At 33.8% G+C, this 18,104-nt stretch overlaps 1 protein-coding gene across 1 annotated transcript in view; it reads right to left on the bottom strand.

Moving 5' to 3' along the window:
* The window catches only part of Dmd (dystrophin), a 2,258,623-nt gene that overhangs the window by 1,795,033 nt on the left and 445,486 nt on the right, over positions 1 to 18,104 (bottom strand). Inside the window, exon 3 of the mRNA XM_057760244.1 lies at positions 3,373 to 3,465. Coding sequence (XP_057616227.1) covers positions 3,373 to 3,465 — 93 coding nt within the window. The remainder of the gene's footprint in view (positions 1 to 3,372; positions 3,466 to 18,104) is intronic.

The raw sequence follows: 18,104 nt of genomic DNA, 5'->3' as shown, positions 1-18,104 counted from the left end.
AGTTGGGAATGTGTAGGTGGATGGATAGGGTGCTAATGGCCAGAGTTGGGGGGAGAGGATGCATATTTTCAAAATACAATGCATAAAATTCCCAAATAATAAATTATCACCAAAATATGTAATGTTAAATAAGAAGAGTATTCCTTTGACTACTACCTAGTTGTCCTAGTCACTAGAATTCAAAATTTCAATAACCAAGCTTCTTAGTTTATATTTAGTTTATCCCAAAAGTTATATCCCATCCTTTAATTTTAAAATAGCATCTGCATAATTAATGAAAATACACAACACCTTATTTTTTCTAACTGATAAGTTTTAGAAATTCGATTGTTATGATGCTTGTATTTATTAACAATTATTATTTTTGATGGATTTCCCTTAATGCAAGTTTTCATTAGCTATCTCCAGGAATATATCAAAAATTCATTTCCTACTAACAACTTTTCCTTGATATCTTCAAAAACAATGTCAGAACAAATCAGCTGCTGAAACCAGTGTATAGAATAAATAATGTACTTTTTTTTTTTTTGCTTTTTCGAGACAGGGTTTCTCTGTGGCTTTGGAGCCTGTCCTGGAACTAGCTCTTGTAGACCAGGCTGGCCTCGAACTCACAGAGATCGGCCTGCCTCTGCCTCCCAAGTGCTGGGATTAAAGGCGTGCGCCACCACCGCCCAGCAATAATGTACTTTTGTACTTTTAATTTTTCCGTGTACTTTCCAAGAGTCTTCCCAACCTTCTTAAGACTTCCTTAAGTCTTAAGGAACGTTATTCTTTAAACTGGCTGGGTAAGCTTCCAACATTTATTCTAAGTCTTCTATTCGCCAAGATGACTTGACTAGTATCCTTTGTAAAAGATATAAATGTCTTGTTCCCTCACTTCCTCCACCTCCAAGCATAGCCTCAATAAAAGAAATCTCCACTTTTCATATCTTAGAAAATTTTACCCCATGAATGTCCAAGTGATAACAGCATATATTTTAGTATTTTTCTACCTACCACCACAAACATCAAGAAAACAAAGGTACAGAAACATGTTTTTACAGAAAAGCAGCAAAATGTCATCATAAGTGTGCAGAGAATGAGAACAGATTATGAAAGAATAATCTTACACAACTGAAATACAGTGAGATTTATTTATTTTTTAGTTATGAACAGAACTGACCCATCACCATTATAAAAATGCACATGTTCTGCATATACACTTAAATATCATATATGCATATAGTGAAATTAAGACTAAGCCTACATTGCACCTTCCAATTGGCTATTTGACAGAAGTTTAAATGTAAATAATTTGAATATTTTATTTTAGGAAGTCATCAACCCAAGTTAAAAATTCATAAAAATATATCAAATAAAAGTAACATGCATATAAATAATATTATACAGACTAAACAGATTATTTTAAGGAACATATATGTATTTATGTATATACATGCAAAAACAACTAATGAAATAAGAGGTGATGCACTTGAAGGAGAGTAGAGAGGAGTATATGAGTGAATCAGAAGGAGAAAAGAAAAGGGTGAAATGTAATTATATTATAATCTCAAAAATAAGACAAATGGGTTAGTAAACCAGAAAAAATGTATCACTTTGAATTAATAGAGTAACATATTAATCCTATATAATTATTGAAGTTAATTAAAAAATGAATGCACAAAGTATGGTTTTTTAGCATAGCTACAATATTTGAAAATCACTTTCATAGCCATGCTTACATATATGTACCAAAATATCATTTTAAGTAATTAAAAGCAAAAAAATGAATTCTATGGAATTTAAGAGGGAGAAATTAATTTTAGAAGTTTGTTCTAAAAGCCTTCAATAGCAAGCAGAAGCCAATGTTTTTCAAGGACTGTCAGAACACAAAGACACACACAAAGCAAAATAGATAAACAAGACAACAAAGCAAAATTCTGGGCAATGACTGAGCGAATAGGGACCAACTTGGCTTGGTGTGGGAGAATTGCAGGAGGCTACTCAGAGATAGGATTTTGGCCAGATCTAACTTTGATAGACAGCTAGAGTTTCTATAGTACATACAAAGCCTTGGCTTGTGTGTGGGGTCATGCTCATGTGCAGGCACATGCTTAAATGCTCATGCTGGAGAGCTATGGTAAAGGGAAAAGAGATAAGATTAAAGCAGTAATTGAATAGGGCTCATTAGACATGCAGAGTGGATGACTGTAGGTAGAATGGAGTCCTAAGCCCTGCTTACAAGAATAATAGAAATCTAAAAATAAGATTTCTAAGTCAAGAGATTATGATTTAAGAGTTTTTCTCCATTATGAGACTTTCATCAACTGAACTCAGACTCTTCCATGACTTTAGTGACTTATAACATTGTATTACCATGTTATGTCCTTCATAGGAATGTTCTAAAGTTATACAAGTTAAAGTTTTCAAAAGGAAATTACATTTTCATCTCATTTGCTTTTGGATATCAGACTAAATACTAACATTTTATTATGCTCTACTAAAAATAATCTTATTTATGAAATATAGGTACATTTAAAACATGTGCAAAATATAAAACAGCACAAAGATAAGTTTAAAGTCATTATGCACAAAATTTTATACAATTAGTCCTTAAGAAGCATTTTTAAAAAGTAAAGGCACATATTGCTTATTAACAGAATGTATTGCTGAAATTTTTTACTATATTATTCTGTATAAGATAGACAATGCCAAAAAGAAATTTATAATATGATTTAGTTCAGTAATAAGACTGTCTTGTTTATCTAATACATTCGTGAATTTCATGAGATAACTGAAATAAAACTACTTCTTTGAGGTCTGACACTTCATTGAGATTACTGTGAATTTCAAAATAAATTTCCTGGACTGCGGAGATTTTTCAATGTACAAGTTTGAGGGCCAGAGTATGGATCCCTAGCACACACATAGTTGCCAAATAAGCATGGTAACCTGTCTGTGATCCCAGGGCTCAGGAGGCAGAGACAGGGACCACAGAAGAAAGCTGACTAAATAGACCAGCTAAATTGATGAAATCTAGGTTCAAGTGAGAGACTTTGCCTCAGAGAGAGACTGAGCCAGATATCATCAGTCAACCTTTTGCCTTCACACACACACAGTTGCACACACATGCCTGTATGTCCATATGAAAACATGCATTCACTCCCACACACATACACATGAGAAAGAAAAGAAAGAGCAAGAAGGAGCGAGGGAAGAGAGTGAGAGAGAAAGAATGAAGGCAGGCAGGGAGGGAGGGAAGGAGGGAGGGAGGGAAGGAGGAAGGAAGGAAGGAAGGAAGGAAGGAAGGAAGGAAGGAAGGAAGGAAGGAAGGAAGGAAGGAAGGAAGGAAGGAAGGAAGGAAGGAAGGAAAGAAGGAAGGAAGGTTCTTACCAGTTTTTGTCCCGTCAGGCCTTCCAGGAGGTCTAGGAGGCGTTTCCCATCCTGCAGGTCACTGAAGAGGTTGTCTATGCGCTGCTTTCCAAACTGAAATAAAAAAACACACCCACTTGAAGAAATTATATTTTTTATGATTTATATCTATGACAAAAACTTTGGACATTTAAAACTATATTTAAGAGCATTTGATGTATCAAATTAATAAGTGGCCAGGAGTAATGGATGAAAAAGAAAGTTCAAGCTGATCATGAGGATCAAAGAAATTATAACATTAGGACAAATGTACTTAAACTCTTAATGACAGCAAGTTGAAATTTAGAGCATAATTCATCCAATTAATCTGTCATATTATTCAACAGCCTTTTGTCACACCTTACATACAATAATTCAGAAAGTCTTGTTCTCATATTAAAACAAATCAAGTTTTGAGAATATCTGATTTATTTTAGTTAGCCAGTAGTTAGTTTGAAGCCTATCAGACCGCTAATTTTAGGTGGTCTTACACCCAAATACCTAGTAATCCTAGTTGGTCTCCCATCCAAGTACTATCCAGGCCTAACCATGCTTAACTTCTGGGATCAGATAAGATGCATGGTGTTCAGTGTGGTAAGGCTGTAGATAGAAAAATTGGTTTAAACAGGGTGAAAATAAGTCTAATAAGGTTTTTCACTTATTTTTATAGGATATCTACTTTGAAATTCCATTAAAGAACCTAAAAATTACTATAATCACTAATAAATCCTAAAATTCTTAGAGTAACTAGGAATGGGAGATACTAAATTGTGCAAATGGATCTTATCACCGTTGCATCATTTCCGTCATCTTAACAGTAATGCACTCATCTTATAGGAGCAGGTAAGACAAAGAACTTGGCTGTGCAGTCCCTTGTTACAAAACTAGAAATCTAAATCCAATGTTTTGCATTGGTTCTAGGTAACTTCTGAAGCCTCTCTCTGCTCCTTCCATCTTACCATGCTATTCTTTCACCCTCATCTTTCTACTCTGTTATCTCGTACAGATACTGTTTCTTCTGACAGACACTCCAAATATTTTCTAGTTTTCATTTAAAAATACCCACAATTCCTCTTGGTGAGATTATTTCCAGCTCTCTTATCACCCAGATTATCTACAAAGACTTAGCTTATCTAGCACTGAAATTAATGGAACATCAACAAACCTACGCAAGATGCTGCATGGAGCTCATATTGGTAAATCAGACACATAGTGCTCTGATGACAGTAGTTCCTTCCAGCTGGGAAAACATATTCAAGAATGATAATACCACGAGCATTAAATAAGTGGATCCAGGAAAACGTAACTGTGGAAATACCAGTCTGTGGACTCGAATCATGAATTGTTTTCTCCTGCGTGTCAAATAACAGGCCTAACATTAGACTTTAAGTGATTTGCCACTACTAACAAGCCACTTAGATTGCAAATAAACTTTGTAAGTTACTTATCAAGAAAATCCCTGATTTCAAGAAAAACATTGATTTATCTATGATTAAAGACATAAAAGTTGGATTGTCCCACAGCCAGATAGCAATGTCAATGACTGGCCCTGTAGCTGCCTAGATAGGTGCCTTCTATGAAGAAAATCCTGGCTTCTGCAGGCAAGTCACTCATTCTTGTATGCTCAGGTTTTGTGATATGATATTAACTAAGGACAATTTTTTACAAACTATTTTTTTAAATTATGCCCCAGTAGTTCTTTTTGAAACTACAGTGTAAGAATGAAAAGAGTACAAAATATTAACATGCTGAAAGATTTTTAAAAATGATTATTATGTATACTATTATGTATAAGTAAATCTTAAAACAGTGATATTTTATGACTCTTTAAGCAGATGACTGTATATTTCCTGATAATACCATAAATATCAGGAATGTAAACATAATACTGAGATTTTGTTTTCCAAGTAAATTAAAGTACAACTTGAAATGTTGTTTATTTCAGCAGCAAGTTTTATCAAAGCAACTGAAAAAAGAGTATCTTCTAAAATTATGAAAAGAAGCATCTTCCAGATATACCAGTTTTTAATATAAGCAAATGTATTTTTTTCTGGCAAAGATTGCTGTTCTTAGGCCATACCAGGCGTCTATATTGGTTGTCAGACAAACTCTGACAAACCAAGAAGAACAATGATGACAAACTGACATTTATTCATAAAGAATAGAAGGTGAGAAATATGAAATGTGTCTCAGAGCACCTAATATAAATATCATATAGCACCAAACATATGCTTTGATTAGGGAAAAAAAGTAAAGACCAACAAGCTTAGAGAACCTTACCTACAGTCCAAATGTGACACAGACTCTGTAATTTTCTCTTTAATGGCAAATTTGACCAAAATGGAAGAGGAGTAAATGATGATACTACTCCCTTCAAAGGTTCCCAAGTATAACTAGTTAATGATCTTAGTGCAAAGAAGCGGCAGGTTAGTAGAAAAGAGACTGATAATATTATTTTATCAGTTTTCAAAGCACATATATAACCAATGATTCACTGAAGTATCATAACAGAAATCCAAGTCTTATTTGTTACACTGGCCATATTTTCATCCAGAAGAAAAATGATTCCAGCAAATGAGATTGAATGAATTCATCCTGGATACGGCAGTATCAATTCAATATCTTAAGGTTTAACAGTTCTTTAAGAGCACAGGCTGAAGCAGTTTTTGCTCTGCTTCTTTTAATGTATGTTTGCTTTAATGTAAAAGCAAATATCAAAGCACTTTTGAGTAAAATTCCCACCTACGAAAGCAGTTCTCAACGAAATGTCACGGAGCTTCAGATGCTTAGTTTACATGTAATATGACTACCCCACACAGAGAAAAGAAAATCTCATTACTCCTGCATCCTGCACTTGGTTTTAACTACTCTCAACTTCTTGTTAGACAGAGTTATAGATACTATACTGCAAAGGATCACAGGTTACAAAGGCAGCAGAAGCTAACTTTGGCACTCAGGTGCCCTGTTCACTAGCTATGGTATCCTATTAAAGCAAGTAAACCTTTGAACTTATTTGTAAAATGGAAACTGATATAATAGCAGCTCAGAGCACACTTGTGAAGTTTAAATGAAAAAATGTTATACTCTATAGGTATTGCATTTTGGTGGGCAACTAATTCATATTCAATAAATATGGGTTGATTTTAACCTTTATTCTATTAGCGCTTCTGTATTTAGTGCTAAGTACTAGGTACATGTGAAATTTTAGCATGCTATTGAATCACATAGAAAATGTTGAGCTCATTTGCAGTGTATATGAGTACAACCCCTATAATAGTAGATAATAGTATAAGAGTATAAGTGTAGCCCCTAGAAAAATAGTAAGGAAGGAGAACTGTAATTGTGCACATAAATCACTGAGAATGAGGAAATAAATGGTGGATTGGGAAGCTCATAGAAGATTCACGCCCTTGCTCTGTTGCTTCTTTGGCTATTTTAATTAAATCTCAGTTTGTTTCTATCCCATTTCCTCTTTGATATCTATAACATCTTTTTTTTCTTCACAGATGACATTTAGGGTAATGAAAGCATCCTATTTTCCTAAAATCCCATCGTTAATGGCTTTCTTTTCAAGTGCAAAAATGATTTTGTAAATCAAAGTGTCAGATCCTTTTTGTGCCACATGATTCTGTGGCTCTCTGTCTTCAGTTCCTTTCATGACTAATGCTTCCTTTATTAAATGAACTCTGTGAACTTTTGACATTACTCAGCAGATTCACCCATGCAGTTATTGACTTCTTCTTTGCAAACCCAAGTAGCAAGATGAAGTGATCATAAAATAACAATCCCTCTACAGTACTGTAAGTAAAGAACTAAGAAACATGGAAGCCCAGACAATGTTAAAAATATTAATAGGTGGTATAAACAAAGAGGAGAAAAATTAAAATAAAAAAAAAACTGTGAAAGGCTCAGAAATGCATTTGTGAAGCTGTTTAAGTGGTCTCTAACTATTCGGAGTTGCATCAGTCTTTTAACCTGAAAATACAGAAGGATCAATACAATGTTCCAGTAAGAGGTAAAAAGCACACGGATAATTTAGCATGACCTTCTAGTTACAAAAAGGTCAAGCCTTGGATATATCTGTTGCTCAAAAAGTCAAGAGACTGCTCAGTGATTACAAATGTCTGGACCCTGGAAACAGCAAAAGGACTGCAATAGTGAGGATTCAAGATCTCCAGGGAGGCAATGCGACTGGAGTGCTCAGCACAAAATGAAGCAGCCCACTATAGTTTAAAGAGGAACTCTTCATAGGTGATATTTTTCCTTAAGTATGGTTTTAAAAAATTTAACAACCATTGTATTGCAGCATAATATACATACAGAAAATATATATATATCTTAAGTTATATAGTTCAATGAACAGATTCATATTACCAGCAATCATACTTGTAAACAGAGTAACAACCTCATGACACTTCTGTGGACTAGTTTGTTCAAGAATGAGCACTATACAAATTGTGAACAATACATATTAATAATGCTTTACAAGCCTCTCAATAAAGACAAATAAAACATTCTTCAGCTTTAATTTTGGAATGTAATGATTGAAAGGGCTATGGATTATATAGAGAGAATTTGGAAAGAAAATTTCACTCTGATAAAATGTGTTTTACAAAGCACAAAAATTGTAATTTTATGAATAAAATTTACTCTACATTCACAATGCTTTTATTGAAATCCAAATCTTCTATATTCTTATGAAATCCTGGGCAAGTCTCCCTTCTAATCCATGCCTAATTATTTCAATTTTTATAAACAAAATATTGTATTACCCAGATTGTGTGGTAATGATGTGAAAATTTTATGTAGAATGGAATTTTAAAAAATAAGATATGCTTAAAAGATGCTAACTATCATGAATTTATTCCAGTATTTTGAAAGATAATGCTCATACTTCTTGACAATTCCCCCTTTGTGAGATTAGACTCAGAGTGATCAATAGCACTATCTAACTTGATATCATAAAGATTAAATTGCCAATAAATGTAATGCGTCCAATATAGTCCCAGATTGAGAAAGTGTTTGATAAACTCAAATTATATTTCTTGTGTCATCCTTCATGTTAAATGTTTCTACCAGGTAGTAAGGTTCCAACTTTGTTTTGAGGATCCAACGACCATTGCAAGAATGAGTAATATTGTAAAGGTATATCAAAAGAATGTTTGCGAAGATGAAGATAGAGTCTTATGAAACCACTAGAATAGAGAGAAGTATGTTTACTCCTAGACTCAGAGAAGAGAGCAATTTTTGGTCTATAGACAATTAAACAAGCAAGATGGCTGCCTGAGAGGATCCCCTATCACTCAAGTGTCCTTATCATTCTAACTCTTACTTTCATGTTTCTTTTAAGACCTGCCATTAGCCAAATGCACCTGGAAATTCTTGGGCTAGGGAATCTGCCAGTATAGTCAAGCTAGTTACCCAGGAGAGAAAAATGAGAAAGTGGATGAACCATCACTATTTTGACACTTTACACATTGCAAAAAATTGTCACAGACATCCATGTCAGGCAGGAATTGAAAGCCCAAATATTCTTATTTAGGCTTAATCTACCAATTATATCTCTAGGAATGTCATCGCAAAAAGCAAAATGTATCACTGGAATACATTTTCTTCTTTAACAGGAGTATCGAAGTTCTAGAATGTTCTTAGGATTTAACAGAAGAAAATTAACATGTATTTATTCATTATCACTTAGCATCAAATACTTTTAGAGACTCTTATGTACCAGAAATAGCACTGAAATCTGGCTGCAAAGATAATGAAGAAAAAGCCAAGTTATTCCTTGGAGCTAAGAAGTACTCAACAGCTAAGTTATATAATATAAAACTTTCACATTCACCCCAGTTGCAAAATGTCATTCTATTCAGCAGTGCATCTTTATAAAACATAATCACTAGCATCCAATGTGTATGCTATAGTACTAAGTGCATAAAAAGTGACTCAGGCAGATTTCACATTACAACCTTGAGCAGTAGCAACACAACAATCAAAGGCAATCAAGTCATTGTCTATAAATGGTTTGTTTTAAACAATAAAGGAAAAACATGATTAACAAAGTCAGCATGTTTCATTGTCTGATAAAGTCTATGTCTTACAAACTTTGTTTAAAAAAAATGAATTTTTTACTTAGACTTCTGATTTACCATTTATAAATTACCAAGGATAATCCTAGTTCATTTCTCCATGATTTCTAAAACTAAAATTTGCAAAACTTTGGTAATTTTGTATCATATATTATTTTATATAGCATTAATGAAATTAAAAAATGTAACATAGAAGACTTACAATATTTGAATTTAGATAACTCTCCTTTATAAGAATTATATGTTCCATATACATTGAAATACTGAAAGATACCTTAATTTTTATACTAAATCACATAGGTAAATTATTTATATTTGGACACATAGTGATAGGCAAATAAATGAGTTATGATCTATTCCAACAAGCGTTTTAAATAAAAATATAGCATGAAGTTGTCAAAATGAAGCATTTTGTTTTGAAGTATGTAAACACACACATATATATATATATATACATGTCATATACAAATATGACATAATAAATAAGATTACTGAGGAAATACTATCTATCAGTACTTAGAATGAAATAAAATCTAAGGTGGTATAAATTTATTCACACATGTAAAAGCAATGACCTAAGAACATTCATGTATTCAATAAATAATAAATTTATATTTTATTTTTAATTTATATATATTTTCCTAGTTACAGTCCTGGGCAATTGTATGTGTTCAACGTGTGTGACAAAACATTGTTTTTTCCCCTAATCATGCTATTCTGCTGCTCAGTGAGGAAATGAACCTTGGTCAATTCATAATATCTTATTTGACTATACTGAAAGCCACTTTGTAGACACTAAACAAAGGAAATGATTCATAAGGTTACATGGTATAGAATATGTAAGTATGTAAGTAAACACTTCTATGCCTCTTGTATTTCTATTTCCTTCTAACAAGTTGAACCAGAAGATGTTTCCAATATTGTAGTAGTAGTGCATGGTTGAATATTGGCTTTTTCCATATGAATCATTTTCATATAGATTTATTCATTAATTTTTGAGCCAAACATCAGTGTACCTTACATATTTTGCTTTAATTAACTTCTACAATAACCAAGGAAATCCATCTATAATTTACACATAATAAATTTGAGGCATAGAGAATATAAATAATTTTTCTAAAGTCACCACAATTAAGCATTACATAAACTCTAAATGTAGACACTTTACCTACCAATCTCTTAACCATTCTTGCTATCTAAATGTTGTTAAAGTTATGGTGATTTGCTTATAATATCATTCAGAATTACTGATAGATAATTATAATTTGGGCATCTTCATAATCTCCAAAATACAAGTTTTAAAACTTGTTTTTGTTTTTCACTTTGTTATTTTGTTTATCGGGTATGAGTGTTTTTCTTCTTCTATGCACATGCCACATTTCTGCAGAAGCTGGAGCAGTGAGAAGAGACCCTGAGAACCAAACCTAGACCAGGTCCTCCGCAAGAGCAAGAAGTGCTCTTAACCACTTAGTCATCTCTCCACTCTCTCAAGATAGCAACGTTTTCAAGTAATCAGTTCTTTCCCTTAAGTTACTTAATGTCACATGCTATTTGACAAAAGTAGTTATTCTTTATGCTGGGCTGAATTTGTGGCAAGATAATGGGCAAAGTGGTACTTCTTTCATATACATTATGATATTTTTCTTAGGTTTAGGGCTGTGAAGATGGTTCAACCTAGACTGATATTCACAGTGTTGAACACAGTACCCTGTCTCAAGTAATAATATAGACTGACACCCAAAGTTGTTCTCTGACCTCCACATATACACTACCACACATGCTCATCTAGTCACTTTCCAAGCAGACACCCATAAAAACATACTCACAAAGACTAAACATTTGAAAAAAGAACTAAACCTGTAAATTGTTATATTGATTAACATCAGAGATTCTGTTAACTCCTTGGGATATCTGTATTACTGGCATTCTTAACAAATATGGCAAAGACTGCTCCAGAGCAGTAACTCAACTAAGGCAATATTGTCTAAAGGTTTTGAAAACTATTCTCTTGTTATCATTAACTAAATTGAAAATTAAAAATACAGTCCTAAAAGGTGATGAGGATTAAGTTAGCAGCAAATAAAATAATAAGTTTTGGGTTTGTGCATTTACTTCAGGCATTTCATAAACATATAAACATGCCAGTTGCATTTTAAAATCCTCCATTTATTGGATTTATTTTGAAGAAAACGGTACTTGAAAGCAAATAGCACTTATTTAAACTGCTCTTCTGGTTTTTCTCAATTGTGCAAAAAATGTTGTTAAATTATATAACACTTCACTTGTTTTCATCACATGTCAAAGGAGAGAAGTATTTAAGTTACACAACATTTAATCAAAATGAGTCACATGCTTCATTCTGTCCCACACACCAGGAAGAATAGAGAGATGAAAGGTGTTTTTTTTTCCCTTTACCTATTGCTATTGTTTTCACAGATTTTGTCACCTTCTGGGAAAGAGGTGTACTTTAAAGCAATTATAATTATAATCCTCTTGAGACTGGTGTCATAAATGTACTGCTGGTACAAATAAGAGATTTTTTTTTCCATTCTGGGAGAATAACAGAAAGCAGGAGTTTCTCTACTGATTCTTAAAAGTTGAATAAATTATTAACAGGAAAATGTGGAAGGTGGAAGAGAGTACAAGCACAATGACCTTCAGATGCTAGGATCAAATTTCATTTTATACTAATCGCAGTAAGACAGTTCTTCAAGCATAGGTTCTATTGAGGGGCAGAAAATGATCACATTACAGATGTATAAGAGACTACATCAGAGAATATTTGTTATGGCACTCAAAGAAATATGGACACATCTATTGTCTTTAGACTTTTAAACATGGCTTCTAATTTTGATACACTCAAACCATATTTTAATTTTAATAATTAGTCATGTTTTAACAGTGAATACTCTTTCAGAAAGACTGATATTGGCATTGTTTAGAGGCTATTCTTGTGTTAAAATATTACTTGGCAAGGGAACTAAATTGTGCAAGAACATCTGCTCTAAATGGTTTATTAACAGCAAAATTGGTCCAAATATTTCATCCTTTAATGAGTCCATGCCCTTTACAATGTGGTTTCGCTGCTTTTCTCTTCCTCATTTCCTGCCTCTTGAATCTGTGTCAGTCCCTGACTTGCTTTGACAAGTAAAATGCATCAGAGAGGTTTGCATCCTACTTCCAAATGTTGACTTCAAAAGGGTTTGAACAGTTTTTCTGTACTCTGTGTGAAACTTTTTTTTTTTTTTTTTTTTACTATCGAAACACACCTGAGCCAGGTTTGGAGAAGATGAGAGATGTGAAGGAGAGACAAGTTGCCCTAGCTATCTCATAGGAGAGTGTTACACACTAGGAGGCAACTAGGCATCCAGAAAAAAGCATAGTTACAACCAGCAAATCTACTTTGTCCACCCACAGCAACCTAGGAACACATGAGGAATCTTATCAAAGAAAAGAAAATTGGTGTGTCATACCTGTATACTTGAAATAATAGTGTTTGTGTTAGCTGAGATTTGAGGTGATTAAAAAATGACAATGAATCAATACTTGTCCATACACAAGACAAAGACATCAATGATTAAAATCTTTATGAAATATCATTTTTTTTCAAAGAGCTCTTGAGTTTTTGTGGGACAAAGTGCTTAAAGCTAGAGAACATTTATTGCTGAAATTGATTATGTGCACAAAGAGGTCCAGCAATTACTCTGGAAGAAGGCAGTCAATATATTTTACACAGCTCCTATAGCTAGCTAGCATTCTGCTTCAATAATGATTAAGATGATAACCTAATTATTCACTAAGAGCAAATATTATTAGTTTTTGGCTTCATAGAAAAATAAATTGAGCAATGCTGAGTTTTCAAAAAAAATCTAGAACAATGTTTAATAAATGTGTTCTTTTAAGCTTTCTGTAGTCGTTATATACTATATGTATACACTAATGTGTAGCTGTATACGTATGGAAACACAAATGTTTTAGTTCTGACCCAATATGTTCATTTAAAGTCCAGTTGAGGAAATAAAAATATTCAATGGACCTCTCTCATTTTGTTCCTATGTGGTAAAGTTTCATTCTATTGTCAGCTTGAAATCTGGCTTATCTCCTATGCTTCATTCTTCCAGTGGCTTGTTATTTAAATACAGTGAGTCAAAATAATTCTCAGTGAGCTAAAACTGTCACCTTCACTTAGTTTTTCTAAAAAAAAAAACAAAAAAAAAAAAACCCAACCAAACAAAAAAAAAAATAATCTCAGCACTCGGGAGGCAGAGGCAGGCGAATCTCTGTGAGTTCGAGGCCAGCCTGGTCTACAAAGGGAGTTCCAGGACAGGCTCCAAAGCTACAGAGAAACCCTGTCTCAAAAAAACAAACAAACAAAAAAAACAAACAAACAAACAAACAAAAAAAACCAAATGCTTTTCTGAATGGCACCCCAAAGGATGGAGTTAACTTTTGTTTGTTTCTCAAAATAGGACTTCTCTGTTCTGGAATTCACTTTGTAAACCAGGCTGGCCTTGAACTCATGAAGATCTCTGTCTGCCTCTGCCTCTCAAGATCTGGGATTAAAGGTATACACCACCACTGCTCGGTTGTAGCTAACATGTTTAAGGGAAGCATAATAATATTAAGAGAATAACATGAACTTTTCTGCAAGTTGATTATTAAAATGTAATTGGTAATTTTCATTTCAAAAATAGAAAAATCATATAGTCCAGCTCCTAACCAAGAAGCTATTAGCATCCGATACCTGCTTGCAAAGGAAAAATCAACTTTCTTCAATAGAATGTCACTGTGTCTGTCAGCCACAGTCCACGGCTTGCCCCATGCCTAGTGGTAGCAGACAAACACAAAATGTTCCATGTTTTTGTTGATGGTGTTTTTTTGTAAGCACCTTTGTTTTGTTTTGTTCTGTTTTGGTAAGATTTTTTCTCTTATTAGTTTCCTTCCTTCTTTTGTTTGTGTCTGCCTGTTTGTTTTTATTTGGGTTTCCACACCCCTCCTTTGGATTGGTGTTTTTTCAGAGGGGGAGGAAGAGGGAAGGACAGGGAGAGCTTGGCGATAGTGGGAAGAATATTGGAGTTGGGGAGGAGAAAGAATATGATCAAAATATTGTATGAACAAAAGTAATTAAAAAGGAAAATGTCTGGTTAGATAGTTCAATGGTAGATCACTTATAATAATGAATGAATGATAACTTGGTTGAAAGGTAGAGATTCTATTAAATAGCAATATTTTTAAAGTTGCTGCTCATTCTTCTTGCTAAATGATGTTCAATTCTACCCTTAAATTCAATGTTTCTTGAACTATATTAGCAATCTTTTATTAGAGTTTGTGAATTAGAGATGGAGATTTAAAAGCAAAAATGAAAACTATTTTGCTTCATTTTATATTTGATTTATTCTGATTTTATAACTAATAATGTAAATGAAAAATTATATGAAAATAAGCAAGTTCATCTCTCTGTTGAACTAGTGTCAACACAGGAAATATATTTGAATGAATTCTCTACTTGTATATAAGCATAGGTTTTAACTGAAGATACCTATATTCCTTTTAAATTATATTATTTTAGCATTTACGTGTGTGACTGTTTTACCTGCATGTATGTTTGTATGCCACATTTCTGCCTGTTACCTGTGGAGACCAGAAGAAGGTGTTGGATCCTCTAAAACTAGAGTTGTAGATGGCTGTGAGGCACCATGTGGATGCTGCGAACCAAAACTGGATTCTAGGAAAGAGCAGCTAGTGATATTTACAGAGCCACATCTCTAGCCCCATAATCATCAAATTGAAATCTCCGTGTATTTGTTCTTTCTTTGCTTCTCTTCTTTAGTTTTACTTATATTTATCTTTAATTCTCATTATTTTCCTTTATGGCAGTGCCTTTGGTGGAATTAGGGTGCTGAAATTGAACTCAGGGCTTTTTACCTTCAAAGCATGCAGTCAACTACTAATCTATACTTGTTGTAGCTTCATGAATAGCTATCCCTTCTGTCAAAACCAGCATCAGGTAACTAATAGGAAAAAAAACCTTTGAAACTGCAGAGAGAGAGAGGAGAGAGAGAGAAAAAGAGAGAGAGAGAGAGAGAGAGAGAGAGAGAGAGAGAGAGCACAATTCTATGGAAAGTTAGCTTCAAGTACAACAGTGAAACTGAATAATCTTGGTATTTATGACTTAATATGAAATGAGAAAAGTTATAAATATCAATGTTTTTAAACATTAGTATGAAAAGCTTTTTATGAATTCTCTTTCTTCTCAAATCAGTTTTGCCAAGGTGAACACATTGCACAAACTGAAGACAAGCCAAGATTATTCACCTTAAGAAAGACAAAGAGCCCACTATGTGGGCAATCTCATGAAGAAATGGAGAAATACACACTGATTCATTGAAGCGTGTGTAGGAAAAGTAACATTGAACACCGAATATTTTTTATCTACCTTACTTCACAAAGCAGGTATTGTCTTCTTATAACACTTCAGTCACTACCAAAACACTCCTCATAATCCAATTTAACAGCTCCTTAGAGGCACTTAGAAATGATCATTAAAAAGCTCTTTGTCTTTCTTAATGTGTTCTTTAGTGAGTAAAATCAATTTGAACAAACATTGATCTTATTTTTTTTAAATTAAACCACCTGGGCATAGTAAGTGAGAAAAGGACATAATGCAATGATATTGCAACCATCTTGCATGTTTATCCCCTATCAGGTGCTGATTGATTGAATATCTATAACAGTTCAAAAGTTGAAAATGAATATTATTCAATTGACATATAATAGGTAGCACATAGCAAAAAAATAAAAAGGAAAGCTACCATAATGTGATGTAAAAACATAATTATAATTTTACAAGCATGAATTGCAATAATAATCAAAGTTTGTTTATGTCACCAGGAATCCCTGAAATAAGATTTTCATGATCATATACCAAAACCAAATGTAAAACACTGTCTGTTGGGACACTGTGGTATAACACAGGGCATTCATGGTATCCTGAGATTCATCTTTAGCATGAAAGTGTTGAACAAGAAGCAAGTAAACATGAAGGAATACAAAAGGAAAAATGTAGTTGGGCCTAACCAGTAGTGAATTTCAACTGTCACTGACTATGTTTGTGTTCTTAGTATACAGTTTTATAGGCTTTCAACACCCTTGATCCCTTACAAATGGGAATTCCATTCCTAGATTGAATAACCATCCTCAATTCTGTCGTATTTTCTCATAATTTTACTCTTAGTATATTGTTTTAATTTTTCTTCTGCTTTACAAATACTTTGCCACTCTTTTTTCATTATGTTTTGAAACTCTTAAGTATTGAAAATAAATCTTGATGTCCCTTATCTTAGCTGTGCTATTTCGAGCTTTCTTTCCTAAAAAACTAAGCTTCATTAAATTTACCTGCAATCATAAAAGGTAGAGGATGGTCTCCCTACTCTTATTACAGTTATGATTTCTCCTAACAGAACCAAGTTGCTTACTTGGCCCTCCTAAGATTGGATTGTTTGTGTCTTCAGGCTTCTGGAATCCACTATATTTGAGTTCAGATTTTGAGTCTGTACCTTCAGCCACTTTATTCTGGTACTTGCTTAACTCACTCCTCTCAGTCTACTAGGTTAAGTTTGTCTTCTTCCTCTCTCAGGCCCAGAGATACCATTTATACCTTGCTGTCATATTCTTTGCTATAATGCAGCTTGACATCAATACAAACTTGACAATCAGTCTTGGTTGCCTGAAAATGGCACACTGGACTTCCAAACTCTCATTGATCTTGACAAATTTTGCCACCATATGAGCAAATGGTCCAAAATTCTACAGGACAGTTATTGTCTCTCTGATGCTTAGGGAAACCCCTTCCTAGTGACTTTTCACAAGGCCTTTCATGTAGGTCTCCACTTCTCTACTGGTTTCTACAGTCTCTTTTCCTCTAACCCAGCCTTTTCCCTCTTCTTTAGACTATCTGCCACGATTGCCCCATCCCTTCTTTCTTTACTCCACACTAATTTTCAGGGTAATCTTCCAGCACAGGACTGGCAGATAGATTTCACACATGTGCCACTTAACAAAACACATAAATCTCTTCTTACTATAATAGACGCCTTCTCAGGATATGGAGAAAATTTCCCTGCTATGACGGAAACTGCAGAAATGGTCTGTTCCTACCTCATAAACAATGCATTGCTCAGAATTGAACTTTCTAGATCCATACAACCAGAAACTAGCCTGATATTAATCTCTAAAGTCACGCAGTTTGTTCAAAGGGCCTTAGCATTACAGTGGCCTTTCTACATCCCACCTACCCCAGTTCTCAGGAAATGTATAAATGGCTAATAGACTCATTAAGACTCACTTTTCAAAGTGATCTTCTCAACTTCACCTTTCTTGAACTCAACTCCTAACTCTAGCCCCAACTCACATTTGAGTCATGCTCTGAGTTCCTCCCTTCCTCGACCCGTTTGAGCTAATATAAAACTGTCATTTTGTTCTTGAAAAATTTACCTCTGGATTGAGCTTCATTCCGTGACTAATTACCTTCTTTCACTCTTTTTTTTAATTTATTTCTTTTGTTGAAAAAATTTCTGCCTCCTCCCCGCCTCCCATTTCCCTCCCCCTCCTACCATTCCTCTCCCCCTC

The sequence above is a fragment of the Chionomys nivalis genome, chromosome X (genome assembly GCF_950005125.1).
Source record: "Chionomys nivalis chromosome X, mChiNiv1.1, whole genome shotgun sequence".
Classification (NCBI taxonomy): Eukaryota; Metazoa; Chordata; class Mammalia; order Rodentia; family Cricetidae; genus Chionomys; species Chionomys nivalis.
This window is presented reverse-complemented; position numbering and strand designations above follow the sequence as displayed.